The sequence below is a fragment of the Microcaecilia unicolor genome, chromosome 9, assembly GCF_901765095.1.
Source record: "Microcaecilia unicolor chromosome 9, aMicUni1.1, whole genome shotgun sequence".
Taxonomy (NCBI): Eukaryota; Metazoa; Chordata; class Amphibia; order Gymnophiona; family Siphonopidae; genus Microcaecilia; species Microcaecilia unicolor.
In genome coordinates this window covers 188,681,221-188,695,567 of record NC_044039.1, presented here as the reverse complement: position 1 = coordinate 188,695,567, position 14,347 = coordinate 188,681,221, and the positions used below count along the sequence as shown (strand labels likewise).

At 40.9% G+C, this 14,347-nt stretch overlaps 1 protein-coding gene across 6 annotated transcripts in view; it reads left to right on the top strand.

Moving 5' to 3' along the window:
* KLC1 (kinesin light chain 1) overlaps nucleotides 1–14,347 on the top strand; it is a 144,979-nt gene that overhangs the window by 117,602 nt on the left and 13,030 nt on the right. For 4 of the 6 annotated variants that reach the window (XM_030215564.1, XM_030215567.1, XM_030215563.1 and 1 more), the window contains exons 13-14: nucleotides 493–654; nucleotides 5,591–5,721. In XM_030215564.1, coding sequence (XP_030071424.1) covers nucleotides 493–654; nucleotides 5,591–5,721 — 293 coding nt within the window. The other 2 variants (XM_030215566.1, XM_030215568.1) reach the window with 2 other exon arrangements.

Here is a 14,347-nt window from a genome sequence, read left to right as displayed (position 1 = left end):
GTTAGTGATTATGAAATGATTTTGACTGCCCCAGGTTTGGCTTTGGAGGTGATTTAGAAACCCAAAACATAGGGAAGTCAGCTTTGAGCTGTATGTTTTCTGACTCCATCTGCCAGCGGGGGTACATAACCCACTGGTCTGGTAGGACTCAAAGAAAGGAAATAAACAGGTAAGTCCAAATTTCCCCTTTTATTTTCTGGGGGTAGGGTGTTCAATTAGTAGTGAAGCACAGTGTTTGCATGTGCACAGCAGCATCGCTTGGTGACATGTCAGAAGAAGACTAACCTCTCATTGGAAGGAGGTGGAGTACAAAAACAAGAATAATACAAAATCCTCACACCTGGGGATATAGATTCATTCTTTTTTTCCTCTCTTTGCTAGAAAGATTCATTTATGTATCCACTGCTGCCGTATTTTTAGATTTCATAATTTGATAACTGAAGTGGAAAAAAAAAACGGTTTTCCTCCTTTTTTTTTTTGCTTTCAACTCAGGGTCTGGATAACATTCACAAACAGAGAGTAGCTGAAGTGCTGAATGACCCTGAGAGCACAGAGAAAAGAAGAAGCAGAGAGAGCCTCAATACTGATGTGGTAAAGTACGAGAGTGGCCCTGATGGTGGAGAGGAAGTGAGTATGAGCGTAGAGTGGAATGGGGTAAGTACAGTACACAGTACAAGGAAATTGCCAAGGTGTGTTTATGTTCTCAGGAGGTGAACATTGAGTGTACGCTGCATTCCGTCAGCATGGAATTACTTCAGTAACTGCTCAGAATTAAAGAGCAAGATCTTTTGGATTTTCATACTTTATACGTGGTTAGAGTTTCACAGGAACAAAAGTTGATCGTAAAGATATTAAGCTTAGATGTCTTCACATTACACAGAGCTCTAGGCAATGCTGATTGAGTGTCCAGGTGCCTGATTTGTGTATTTGGTCTGATAAAATCAGGAATAATTTAACCTAGACATGTATTTTCTTTCATGTAATCCTTTTCATTTCATTGACCAGTGATACCAGTAGATCTTCTACAATGTTTGGACTGCATCTAGAGTATCTGGAGAGAGGTGGTGTCCTGGTTTTATATACTGCTAGTGCCAAAAGGATAAAGGACAGAGATGTCAACAGATTGCAAAACATTAGAATCAACATCAAAAGTGCATTTACTAATAATTAAGATGAGCCTCATTTTCAGTTGGGGTCACATGATCTGTGGTAGAGGGGGTCTTGCACTCGTGTTCTGAATTGCAGGCCAGCTAGTACTAAGCACCTGCTCCCCCTCTCTTTTCCCAGCAGTTGTGTGAGTTCATTGACCATAGACCAGTGAGGGTGGTAGAATGCCAAGTATCAAGTACCAGGCTAACCCAGGTCTTCTCCCTCTCATATTACTACAGTAAAACAAATTTGTGTGTTACTGTACATTTTGAAGTCCACCTAATGAAACATTTACAATGTTGTTGGTTTGGCTGCTTATTATTCTTGTGTTGGCATTTGGAAATTCAGAATTGCACTGAGCTGGGGTCCTGCCTGCTTGTTTTTTTGAGGTCCCTTCTTGTTAGAGAAGATTTCCCAGCATTCAGCTCAGTGCAGAATTGGGATGCCATTTGAATTGAAGGCATTAATATTTTCATTGTAACTTCTCTCACAGTGTAGAAGTTCATTTTTAACTAGGAACTGAAACACTGCAATAAGCTTTTTGCTGTTGTAGTTTCTGGATATTTTTAGGATATGCATTCTTAGAAATTAAGAACTGTTCCCCTTAAATTTGTAACAGCTATAGCGTTTTCCTAATTTGAGGACAGACAGTTCACATTGGTAAAGTCATGTGTACAAACTGGCTGAAAATTGCTCTTCTTCGATATGGCTTTCCTGGGGGGTTTGTTTAGGTTGGGTGCATTTTCAAAGCTATGCGTGTTTACCATGGAAAATGTATGTACACAAAAATAGGTGCTCATCTCTACTCACAGTGATTTTCAGAGTGAAAAGTGCACACATGTTTGCTCATCTTGGACTCTGTTTTCATTTATTGGTATTTAGCAATGTTGTTCATGCCAAGACAATCAATCAGCATCTGTTGTGGTTGATTACAGTGCCTTTGAAATAGGATCAGGGAAACTTCTTGGTGTTTAAATATTGTCCGCTGGGTGCTGGAACTGTGTACTGTACTCCCTTTTTCTTCAGTACTTTGCATGCCTTTCTGCCAGAAATGTTAAATGCCTCTTAACCCAGGACTTGCTCTTACTTAAAAGCATGCAGGATTTGGTATTGTGCAAGGATGTTTTGGAAAAGCATTGGGCAGTATTTCTAGGTCTGTCTATGAAAGGCATGAGAGAAATCAATTTACACATAGTACTGGTTTGAGCGATTAGAACTCTTAAATTGTAAAGCTGAGCAAAAAAGTAATAGTTATTCCTATTTTTATTTTTACATATCATCTTGGACTACTTTGGGAATGATCTATACCTTTTGGAATGTTAACTGTAATTAGGATTTTCACCTCTGTTTTTTGCCTTTTTTAACTAGCTGCTTAGACCTCTTGCTTACAGGCTGTGTGTTTTCCTTCTGAGTGCTGCGTCCACCTGTCCCCCTCCCCCCCTCCGCCCCTGTGGCTTTGCGGTTGGCCTTCGTTAGCATTTCTTCTATGCAGCTTTCATTTTGCTAAAGGGAACTGAGTGAACAGTTTGGCGACAAGATGTCGTAAGAACAATCTCTGTGTCTGCATTCTCAGAACTGGGCGTTGTTCATGTTTTGTGTTGGAGTTTTTTCATGATTAGTCATGTAAATGCAGTGTTAATACTGGCATGAACATTCCAGTGGAAGCAGCGTATTTTTATAGAAGGGTTTTGGAATTTGGAACATTATAAAATATTGAACCTGTTAGATGAGCAATGCTGTAGAAATCCAAATTACTGCAGCAGATGTGAAAATACAGTTAGTTTATAAATTCTTTTCGGGTGGCTACTTCTGTAAATAAATTTTTCTTTGGATAAGAGGATAAAAGCCTTCCCAAAAAGTCAGGGTTTTTTTGGCATCAGTTAATGGCCGCTATTATTTTATTCACTTGTAAACAAAACGCTATCTTCTTAGACTTTTAAGCACGCCTCCACCAGCAAGGAGCCTGGAGAGCTCCCAGACGTAATCCTTAGTGGCACTGCTCTTTTTGCTTGCAAAATTTTTTTGCTTCAAGAGAGATTTGAAATCAGTAGCCTGACTTTTTTTTTTTTTTTTTTTAACGCCACAATAACACACTTGAGAGGCCTCACACTTTTTTTTTTTTTTAAATTTGACTTGCAGTATGGTACACTGATCGCCGTATACTTTTTCCGTTCAATGTTTGCTTTGTTTGGCCCGTAGAACTGTAGCTATATATATCTGGTTTCCTTGCTCTACTGCTTTTCTTTGCTATGAAAATCTATTTTAAGTTAAAGCTTAAATAGATGTACCTTGTTCAGTTGGATGTTTATTTATCTTTTAGGTTGCTTGATTATCATTTCAAGAAATTGTATTTTTTTTTATTCTAATTTTTTAAAGAGATGAATTCCTAACTGCATTATAAATATTTGCCTTAAACCTCAGATAATTTTTTGGGGGAGAGGGGGGAGTGGTGGTGACGGTGACATCTTTTTTTCAAAAGCTAATTTTGCATGAAATTAAATTGATTTGTGCTTTTAATTACACTTAAATATTAGAACTAAAGTAGGGTACATGGCTAGTATTGCCAGCATTACAATACACCCTTATAAATAATGGGACATCTTTATTTAAACTAATTGGCAAAAATATATCTTGGTCAGCAAGTTCAGTTCTGTCTTCTTTGATTTGCATGTGGTAGAAATACAATAGAGCACACTGTATCCCAAGATTCATTAGCAGGAAACTATCATTAACTTATTGTGGTCTCCAATTCCTGAGCCAAATATTTTATGGAATATCTTCTATTATGTAAACATTGGTTTCATATGATCCGTTATCCAGCTTGGCAGTATACAAAAGAATACAAACTGCAGGAAAATATTGTTGAGCATATGCCTCTGATTCTCCCCCCCCCCCCCCTCCCCCAAGCATTTGTGTTGTTTGTTTTTGTTTGGGGCACCCTATCTTGAGTTTTCTTTTCCAAAAGGTATACAGCAATTCTCTTCATGATTCAAGAACAAAGAATAAGCTGCCAAAGGAGGAGGGAAAGAGCTGCCATTCTAACTGTATGACCTAGAAATACTGTAATTAACTATTCACACCTGAAAACTGTTGAAACTTTTTTCCAACAGTTTCATTTGTTGTTTTTTTTTCTCTCTATCTCTATCCAACAGGCCTAGATGCCTTTTCTGATTCTTGTACTGTCTCCTGCATGACTGGCGTGTACCATCTTCAAGCTTTAACTACTCCCTCCAGTCCTGACTGCTGTTTTAGCTAGGCCCTTAGGATTCTTGTCAGAATTACTGTCCACTTCCTTACAAACTGGCCATTCCTTCGAGGCCGAAGTCTTCTCTTCTGAAAATTTTCTGTACACTTATAAGGTTGCCAGAATGTAATCTAGAGTCAATACGAAATGTAACTACTATGTAATACATAGTTAAGAGTTTGACCTTTATTACTAGCTGTTTATTCTGAAAACAAAAAGGCGGCTGAACTGGCATGTTGGTGACCTTTACTGAGTAACTACACCTTAGCTGTAAGGCATGTACCATGAGTACTAGACAATTGTGTTTAGAGACCTTTATAATGTGGTTACCACCAATATGGAGCTCTGGATATCTTCAAGTATGATTATTCTAAAATACTGTTGCTGTTTGTGTGTGAAACTTTGGCAAATGCGCTTTTTCTCCACTAATATTTACATGTTCAGTGATTTGTGTATTTTGTCTTTCTAACTTCTAATAAACTCACTTTAACTGATCTGCATTTGTGTCTGTCTGCTTAGTAGTATTTTCTCTTCTCCACAACCTTTCCCTTCATATAGTGGCTTTTAGTGAGTGGTTGTAGAATTTGCTCTAGATCTTGTCCTTTGCTTATTTGCTGAGGAAAGTTTACATTTCTGAGGGAATGATATCCATTACCACACATCTATCTGCATGGGAACCTTGAATACAATGACTATGGTGGTCATTCAGCCTTCTTACACAGTTACTGGGGCTACTGAGAGCAGCCCGTGGCACTTACAGGACAGACTTTTTTCTTAAACTGCTTTCTAATGAGATGCAAGTGCAGAGAAGGGTATAAAATATATTCATTGAAGTCTGAAAAAATTTTACATCTGGGGTGTTGGAAGTAAATGGTTTATTTGTAGCAATTGCAACATTTTGTTCACAGAATGGGGGAAAAATCAATTTCGTGAATAAATTACCTTTGCATGCAGCAATTAGTGTGGGTTTGAAAAAATGATTCTTATTACTAAAGTAAAGCTTTTCTTTAAAAATAGTTAAAATCTCTGAATGTGCAAGTGTGCAGGGCTTGCTTTTCTTTTTTCTTTGTAGATATTGGTATGTAGTAATTGTACGTGATGGGCACAGCAAGACTATTGCATAGCAAGAGGAAGCTGTCTCAGGAGAAAGCATTGTCAAGCAGTTTGCACTCTGATGACTATTCACCTTTTTTTCAGGATGGTGCTGGATCTTTAAAGCGCAGTGGTTCATTTAGCAAACTCCGTGCCTCAATTAGACGCAGCAGCGAGAAGCTGGTTAGAAAACTGAAAGGTGGAAGTTCACGAGACAGTGAACCAAAGAATCCTGGGTAACTATCATATTCCTAGCTCTGCCCGTGTTCTCCTAGTATCACTTTCCATTTCACAGTGTAAAACCCACAGACAGAGGTATCTGCTGCTGTTATGTACTGTTAAGAACCTGTTTTACACCTAAGAGCAGGAGAACAATAGGACTATATTGTATTTTGTACTTGTTGAAAGTGTTGAGACATTCACCTGTGTGTCACTGGTTTCATGCCAAGTGCTTGCTTCTGAAAGACTAAGAAATGTTGACCAGCGTTTAGCAGTTGAAGTGCAGTTCATTGCAGAAGGGAAGCTGTGTTCTCTCCTGCTCTTCATCAGGAAATGCTAAACATTGAATCTAAAGAAGTTTGGTTATAAACTCTGCATAGGAATGATTTCCCAGCCATTTAAATCTATTAATGGCTTGTTTGAGTACTAATAGAGCACTTTATTGTAAACTGTGCTAATTAGAAGAAAAATTGAATGGAGATGGTGGTTATTGAAAGGGAAGAACAGAACCCATTATAGAAGAACATTTCTCACGTCTGTACTTGTGAGAACATTAGGGGGGGACAGGATTATTGATTTTTTTTTTCTTCTGATGGTACAATTAAAGAAGCACTTCAGACTAGCTTGCTCAATCTGTCTGGCCCTAAAGCTTCCCAGGACATGCATGTAATGGTGAAATACAGCGCTATATTATACAACAAGATGATGAAGTATCCATACATACAAACCTGAAAATCAGTACTCAAATTCCAACGAGGTACCCTAACATAAGCTCAGCATACAAAATTATCATGTCAAAATGCACCTTATATATACTTTCTGAGATCATGAAAGAAAAAGACTTCAGTACTACTACTACTAACTCTAAAGCAGTGGTATGAGCCCTGAAAACCAGTGGCCCAACACATCTTACAGGTGATGGGGCGCATCACTGTTTCTGAATCGAAGACATATGAAGCGTGCGCAGCAGTTTTTGACTGGGAACGGGAACCTGCTCCTGAGGAAGCTCGTATGAGTGAAATGGGTGGCTCCATTGAGCCTCTGAAAAATAACTTCACGGTTTCTGTATTGCCCCAAGTCATTTGAATGTTTTGCTGATGCTTATTCTAAAAAGATTTTTTTATTCTTTGAAAATATGTTAAAATTATGATCGTTAATAAATTGTAGCAGGAAGGAGGTTTCTTGGCCGATTGGAAACCTGTAAGGCAGGGCTCAACAAATCCCGGGAGCCAAGTTTCCATGGTGCCTAGAAATTGCATCCTGGCACTCGGGATTTCATACCCCTAAAATATATATATGTTTTTTTTTCTTTTTCCTTCTGCAGCTCAGCCCCAAATTGCTTCTCTTGGCCCTCACAGCAATTGGGCTTTGCATATACTTGAGCCGCACGGTGCAGGGGGTTTGGGAAGTCTTGTGCGGCTCAGGTATATGCAGAGCCCTATAACTGTGCAGGGCTAAGAGAAGCAGTTTGAGGCAGCACTGTGAATAACAGGCAAGAGCCAGAGACAAACAGGTAAAGAGAGGGGGATACAAGTCTGGGGGGAAGGCTAAAGAGGGGCACAAGAGAGAGAGTGAAAACTGTTGGAGGGTGGGGGATTATGAGTGTTACAAATTGGGTGAATGCTGTGGCTGGCTCCTAGGTTTTTGGGCTGGCTCCTAGATTTCGTGAAATTTTTTTGAGGCCTGCTGTAACTGTGTTGTGCCACTGGTTTTCAGGGCTTATACCATTACTGAGGAGTAGCCTAGTGGTTAGTGCAGTGGACTTTGATCCTGGGGAACTGAGTTTGATTCCCACTGCAGCTCCTTGTGACTCTGGGCAAGTCACTTAACCCTCCATTGCCCCAGGTACAAAATAAGTACTTGAATATATGTAAACCGCTTTGAATGTAGTTGCAAAAACCTCAGAAAGGCAGTATATCAAGTCCCATTTCCCTTTCCCCCTTTCCCTTATGACATCACAATATCAGAAGTGAGCCAAGTATCGGTAAATCAAGCCATTGTGACATCACTGATGAGGTTAGCTCTTATTGGTGGAATGAGTGGAGGAGTAGCCTAGTGGTTAGTGCAGTGGACTTTGATCCTGGGGAACTGAGTTCAATTCCCACTGCAGCTCTTTGTGACTCTGGGCAAGTCACTTAACCCTCCATTGCCCCTGGTACAAAATAAGTACCTGAATATATGTAAACTGCTTTGAATGTAGTTGCAAAAACCTCAGAAAGGCTGTATATCAAGTCCCATTTCCCTTTTCCTCCGTGATCACTGTAATAGAAAATATACATAGGATGCATTTTGACATGATAAATTTGTATATTGAGTTTGTTTGAGGGTACCTCATTGAGATTTGAATATAGCACTATATACCATTACAACTTAGACTATGGTTAATAGTTATTTTCTGAATAATACTAAGGTGCTGTCTAAGTTCTGTAGACCTCCCTACTGTAGACCTCCATACTTTCAGGATATGATGAGCCTAACGGATGGAAGCGAGATCTGTCTCTCCAAGCCTCTTGGTTCTCTGCTGCTTTGGACTTTTATCTTCAGTGTAATCATTATACATGTTGCAGTTAATTTTATAACAGGCTTGATATGAAGACTCCCAATAGTGCACCAGTTTCCACCTTCTCTGAAGATTTAAATGTGTGTGTACATGTGTATTTTATAAAATAGTCTATAAAAACAATCCCAATCAGCAACCCTCACTGTGGATTTATCCAAACACTAAAAACCAGCTCCACTAGTCTTAAAGAATTCAATCTGTTGACCTCAGCGGTGACACTTGCTGGTACTTTATTTTTCTAATCACGGCAAGAATTGCACACCCACCTCCTCAATGGCCATACATATAATGTCTTTTTGTTATATCTAAGTCCAAATTTAATCTTGACTGGGAAGAAGTAATGACATACCAGTAAGCTGGCGCTTAACAATTAAGGGGATGATCCTTGAAACATTTGGGGCGAAACATGAATCATATCGGATAATCTGTCCCGACCCAACATTATATTTAAAGCGTCTTTCAGATGAGTATTGGCATCTGAAAGAGGAGCGGCACAATCTCCTATAGTATATTAGTGTGCAGAAGTGTTGTTTCATCCACAAAGCATAGAACATGCAAATAAAATGGGACCATGTAGATTTGATGAGGAGTAGTGCTTTAATGTGCTGCTCTGCACAAATTTTTTTATATTTTTAAAAGCAGTTCTGTAAAATCCAATAACACCATTTCATAATTTTAGCACAAAGGTGTTTTTCCTATACCTATTTGTCCCTTGCTCTGCCAGCCTGGATGACACTGCAGCCTGCCCTTCTCCAGCGTTCAGTGGCCCTGTTGGGATAGGAGATTCCAAAATTTAAGCACTCTGCAGGCATTTCTTTTAACAGTGAGTGAGTATTAGTTTTTGAAAGGATAAATGGGCGGCAAAATGGAAGATGACGTTTAATGTGAGCAAGTGCAAGGTGATGCACGTGGAAAATAAGAACCCGAATTATAGCTACATCATGCAAGGTTCCAAGTTAGGAGTTAAGAACCAAGAAAGGGATCTGGGTGTCGTCGTCGATAATACGCTGAAACCTTCTGCTCAGTGTGCTGCTGCGGCTAGGAAAGCGAATAGAATGTTTGGTATTATTAGGAAAGGTATGGAAAACAGGTGTGAAGATGTGATAATGCCGTTGTATCGTTCCATGGTGCGACCGCACCTTGAGTATTGTGTTCAATTCTGGTCGCCGCATCTCAAGAAAGATATAGTAGAATTGGAAAAGGTGCAGCGAAGGGCGACTAAAATGATAGCGGGGATGGGACGACTTCCCTATGAAGAAAGACTAAGGAGGCTAGGGCTTTTCAGCTTGGAGAAGAGACGGCTGAGGGGAGACATGATAGAGGTATATAAAATAATGAGTGGAGTGGAACAGATGAATGTGAAGCGTCTGTTCACGCTTTCCAAAAATACTAGGACTAGGGGGCATGCGATGAAACTACAGTGTAGTAAATTTAAAACAAATCAGAGAAAATATTTCTTCACCCAACGCATAATTAAACTCTGGAATTCGTTGCCGGAGATCGTGGTGAAGGCGGTTAGCTTGGCAGAGTTTTAAAAGGGGTTAGACGGTTTCCTAAAGGACAAGTCCATAAACCACTACTAAATGGACTTGGGAAAAATCCACAATTCCAGGAATAACATGTATAGAATGTTTGTATGTTTGGGAAGCTTGCCAGGTGCCCTTGACCTGGATTGGCCGCTGTCGGGGACAGGATGCTGGGCTCGATGGGCCTTTGGTCTTTAATTATTGGCAGTTCAAATGAGAAAAATAGGGAATATATGCCCCATGAAAGAAATCAGATCACAGACACAAAATCTTTTCTAGATAATAGTGTCTTGTTGATCAGACCTTGGCGGCAGCCTTGGTTTCTGAGGGCATTTCCCATTTTTTCCCATTTTTTAAATATTTTCTTAGATTTATTCTGCACAACCTGTTGGATTGTGTTAGGCTGTTTTTCAGTCTCTATAGTATAAGCTTGCCAGGTGCCCTTGGCCTGGATTGGCTGCTGTCGTGGACAGGATGCTGGTTTGGATGGACCCTTATGTACTAAATAGGAGGTAAAAATCCTCCAATGCTTTGAAGTGAATTTTTAACACTAGAAGGTACTTTGCTTTAGCAAAATCAGCACAGGACTCAGGAAGCTCTTTAAACTGCATCTGACCCAAGTCCTTTCCTGACAGTTGGTTGGCTAAGGTGATGGCCTTCTTGCAGTATTCTCCAGTTATCCAGTTACATTCTTTTTTTTTTTTTTTTTTACCAACTTTATGTATACATTTTTAAAGTGATACAAAAGTGGTATTTGAAAGTAATTTATAATAACAGTAGTATTGCAAAATAAAACAAAACACAGTGGCAACACAGTGGTTTTTAATTGTACAAACAATGAACATGCCTTAAACTACAGGCAGGGCTGTGAAGCGGGAAGTTGGAGGGGAAAGTACATTGGTTTATCTTACATGAGAAGAGAATATATCTCAGGGAGGAGAGGAAGAGACAATAATTGTCTAGAACAGACCAGGTTTTTTGAAAAGAATGTAAGTAACCTCTTTTTAAGGCAGCTTCATATCATCAGAAAAAATATAGGTAACTCCACCATTCATGAAACAAAACATTCAAGTTATTCTTCCAGTTAACCACAATGATATGAATGGCGTAAGCATCAGATAACATTGCATTGAGGGAGTGAAATACTAGGAGTAGATGCTTTTAAAATGATTTTGAATGAAAGTGATTCTGTAATTGAGAATATTGATTGTATTCTGTCCCAAATTGAAGACCAAAAAGATTTTAAGTTGCTGCAGTAAAATAGCATGTGTGCAAGAGAGCCCGTTTCTGACTGGCATGACCAGCATTTATCTGACGGTTTGCGGGGAAGTTCGGCTAGTTTCGCTGGAGGTTCAGTAGGCTCTAAAGTACAAAGATTAGATTCTAAGCTCCCTTCAGAACTGCTGATTTCTTTTGGATGTTTGGCATAAGTTTTCAATCCTCTCTTGAGTTGAGGCATCTGTCCTAAGGTGAAGCTGTAATTATAGCTGTCTTAATTCATAGGGTGCATTTGGCAAAATTGCAACTTTTCAGGAACTGGTAGCATGATAGTTTCCCAGCACACTTCTTGGTTATCATAGGAAACCCTGATCATGCAGTTCTTAAAGGATAGTAGTCTGCCAGCCTGCTTGAGGAGTTTGGAAAAAGGCTGTTCAAAAATATGTTTAAAAGAGAAATGTGTGTAAATTGTGAAAGCTGCAGGAAGCATCACCCCCCCCCCCCCCCCCCCCCCCCAAAAAAAATAACTGAATGGAGGTATGAAGGGAATGTGGGTAAATGTACCATTTTTAATCACTTTTTTACATATGGCTTTATGTAAGACATTCACCTTTCTGTTAACCACATTCAGTGGCTATTGGGAAGAAGAGCCTTTGATGTTCCATGCTGGCAATACTTTTTGCTACTTACTGTCAGTTCCTTGATTCTCATTAGCTGTATGATGCTTTGCTGCAACCTCTGAGTATAACCACTTCAAATCTAGCTTGAGAATTTAGGATGCATTGTCCTTTCTCTAGTTGGAGTGTAACGTGAGTTCTCCAAGGACAAGCAAGGTGATGTCATTTATGGAACCCCGATATGGATGCTGCCAAGTGTTCCTTCATCTTCTGGAAACTTTTTTGGCAGGCCTTCCCACCTGCCCAATTTATGTGGGACCTGCAGTTTTTTTGTCGTCTGCGGAGCAGTGAAGGCACATCTTCATTTTCTCTGTCACATTTATTTTCTGAATATCTCCTGCCCTCCTGCCTATTCTTTAGTGAGTAGCATGGGATCAATTTTATTATCTTTTAACTTGTTCCATATTTATTTATTTTTTTTTTTAGCATGTTTGCCCTTTTTACATTTTTTCTGTGGCTCATGGCTGCCTTAGGCCTGAACTCCTGGTCGGGTCTCTGTTTCCAAAAAAAATGTTGGCAGTTTGAACCATTTTGATTTTGCTTCAGCTATTTTGCCTGCTGTGTCTCTCAGTCCTCTCAGCGGGCTTAATAAGTGCTCAGGTTATAGAAGGACCATGTCTGACTAATTCTTATGACTTGTGCCTACCGTGCCTGGGACCTGACTATAAGTCCTCTCACTGTTCTCTGTGTTCACATGCAGAAGAAAACACAGAAGTCAGGAGGCATTGTGTGAGAAGCTTTTTGGCACGCAGACGTTTTATCCATCGAAATTGGCATTAGTACCTATAGCTTTAGGAGCTGCACTAGATGCTGGGGATGCATCAGCATAGAGGTCTTCTCGCTGCCTTGACATTGGGCGTTGGTAACGCCCATTCAGATCAAGCATTGACCCAATACAGAGAACGCGTGAGAATTCCACATCTTCATTGGCACAGAATGCTGTGCATTGAGCGAAGGCAAAGAAGCACCAGCATCAGTCCTTATTGAAGCTTGGTGCCAGGAGCTCCAAGACACTGGCATCGGTGCTGATTCTTCAGTCTTCCTGAAGCCAGGACCCCGCTTCCAATTCGGCTTCTACTTCAGACTGTCCCCACCCCTACCGTGTCCCCACATTTACTGATACCTGCCCTTGAGAAGCAGCTCCTGGTCATATTACAGGAGGAGCTGGGGCACATCTGAGCTTGGTGCAATGCTGAGGTATCGAGGGCATCAGTAATGACTGTGGTGGTGCTCCGGCCCATCCTGGAGACTCATGCTCTCTTAGGCATTCGTTGACACCAGTGCCTTGTCAGTCATCTGAGCACCAACCAATGTGGTGCTCTTTTTCAGCCCCTCTGAGAAGAAGTGACCCTGGAGTCCAGGAGAGGACCCATAACTTGGCACTCTTGCCCAGAGCCTGGTTTACACATCAGTGGTCTGAGCCAGACACAGACTCAGATGTCCCATGAAGAGTACTTTGCTGAGTCGGGTATGCACCACTCCTGGGGGTCTGATGTAGAAACAGAAGAGCCCTCAGAGGAGGAGGGATCCCTTGGCCTGCCTCCAGATCCCTTTGCCACAGGAAAGGAGTCTCTCCCCCAACGGAGGCCATCCCATTTAATTTGGGCATCCTTGATTGACTCTCCTCCCAACAAAGCTGTGACAGTGCCTGTGCACGGCATTCTTAAGACTGCACAGATGAGACTTCTCTCACTGTATATCCTGTTCCAAAGAAAGCGGACTGTGAGTCTAGAACGCTCCTGGATCAGAGAAGCAGCAGCTTCCACACCATTCCATGATGGTCAAATCTGGCTTCAAAAGAGCCAGAAGCTTGAGGACTCATGCTTGCATTCATTTCCCACATCCAGTCCTACCAGCTCTACATGAGCATTTACTTGAAGAATTTGGCATGCAGTGTGATGGAGTTTGCAGACGCTTTGCCTCCAGAAAAGGTGCAGAACTCTGTAAGCTAGCAGCTATGCAGAAGTGTCAAAAACACATAGCCCAGGCAACTTTTGATGTGGCACCTAGACCTTAGTATTGACATATGCAGACTCTAAATGACTATGTGTTTCGGACCTGGAACCAGCAGTTCAAGAAAAGCTGATACATAACCCTTGCCAAAGAGACGGTCTTTTTGGGAACAAGGTGCAAGAGGTCACTGACTTTTTAAAGAAAAAGTCTGACACCATAAAGTCCCTGTCTCTGCCCGCTCCTTCTGCAGCCTCCACGTCTTGGGAGGTTTTCGGGTGGAAGTTGGAAGGGTTCCTACTATTCTGAAAGGCATAGGCTCTCTCAGCTCACCTTCTCTAGCAGGACCAGGCTTCATGCTCCTGTCCTTGGCAACAACTGGCCCAGAAGTCCCAGCCAGCTCCCCAGTCTAAGCAGGGGACAAGATTTTGACTGGCTCCAGCAGAGTATAGCAAAACTAAAAGTATCCAGATGACCTGCCAGTTGAAGGAGGCTGAATTTTCTTCTAAGAAAGGTGTCTCCTTGTAACTTCAGACCGGTGGGTCGTGCAAATAGTTTGAGAGGGTTACACCCTCAGTTGGCATCATACTGTTCCAAATTGCTCACTGAAATCTTCAAAACTCAGCTCTCAGCATCAGTAAGTGCTTGCAGACATACTCTTCTACCTTCTAAAGGCCCATGTGGTCGAACCTGTTCCAGGGGAAGAAGGAAA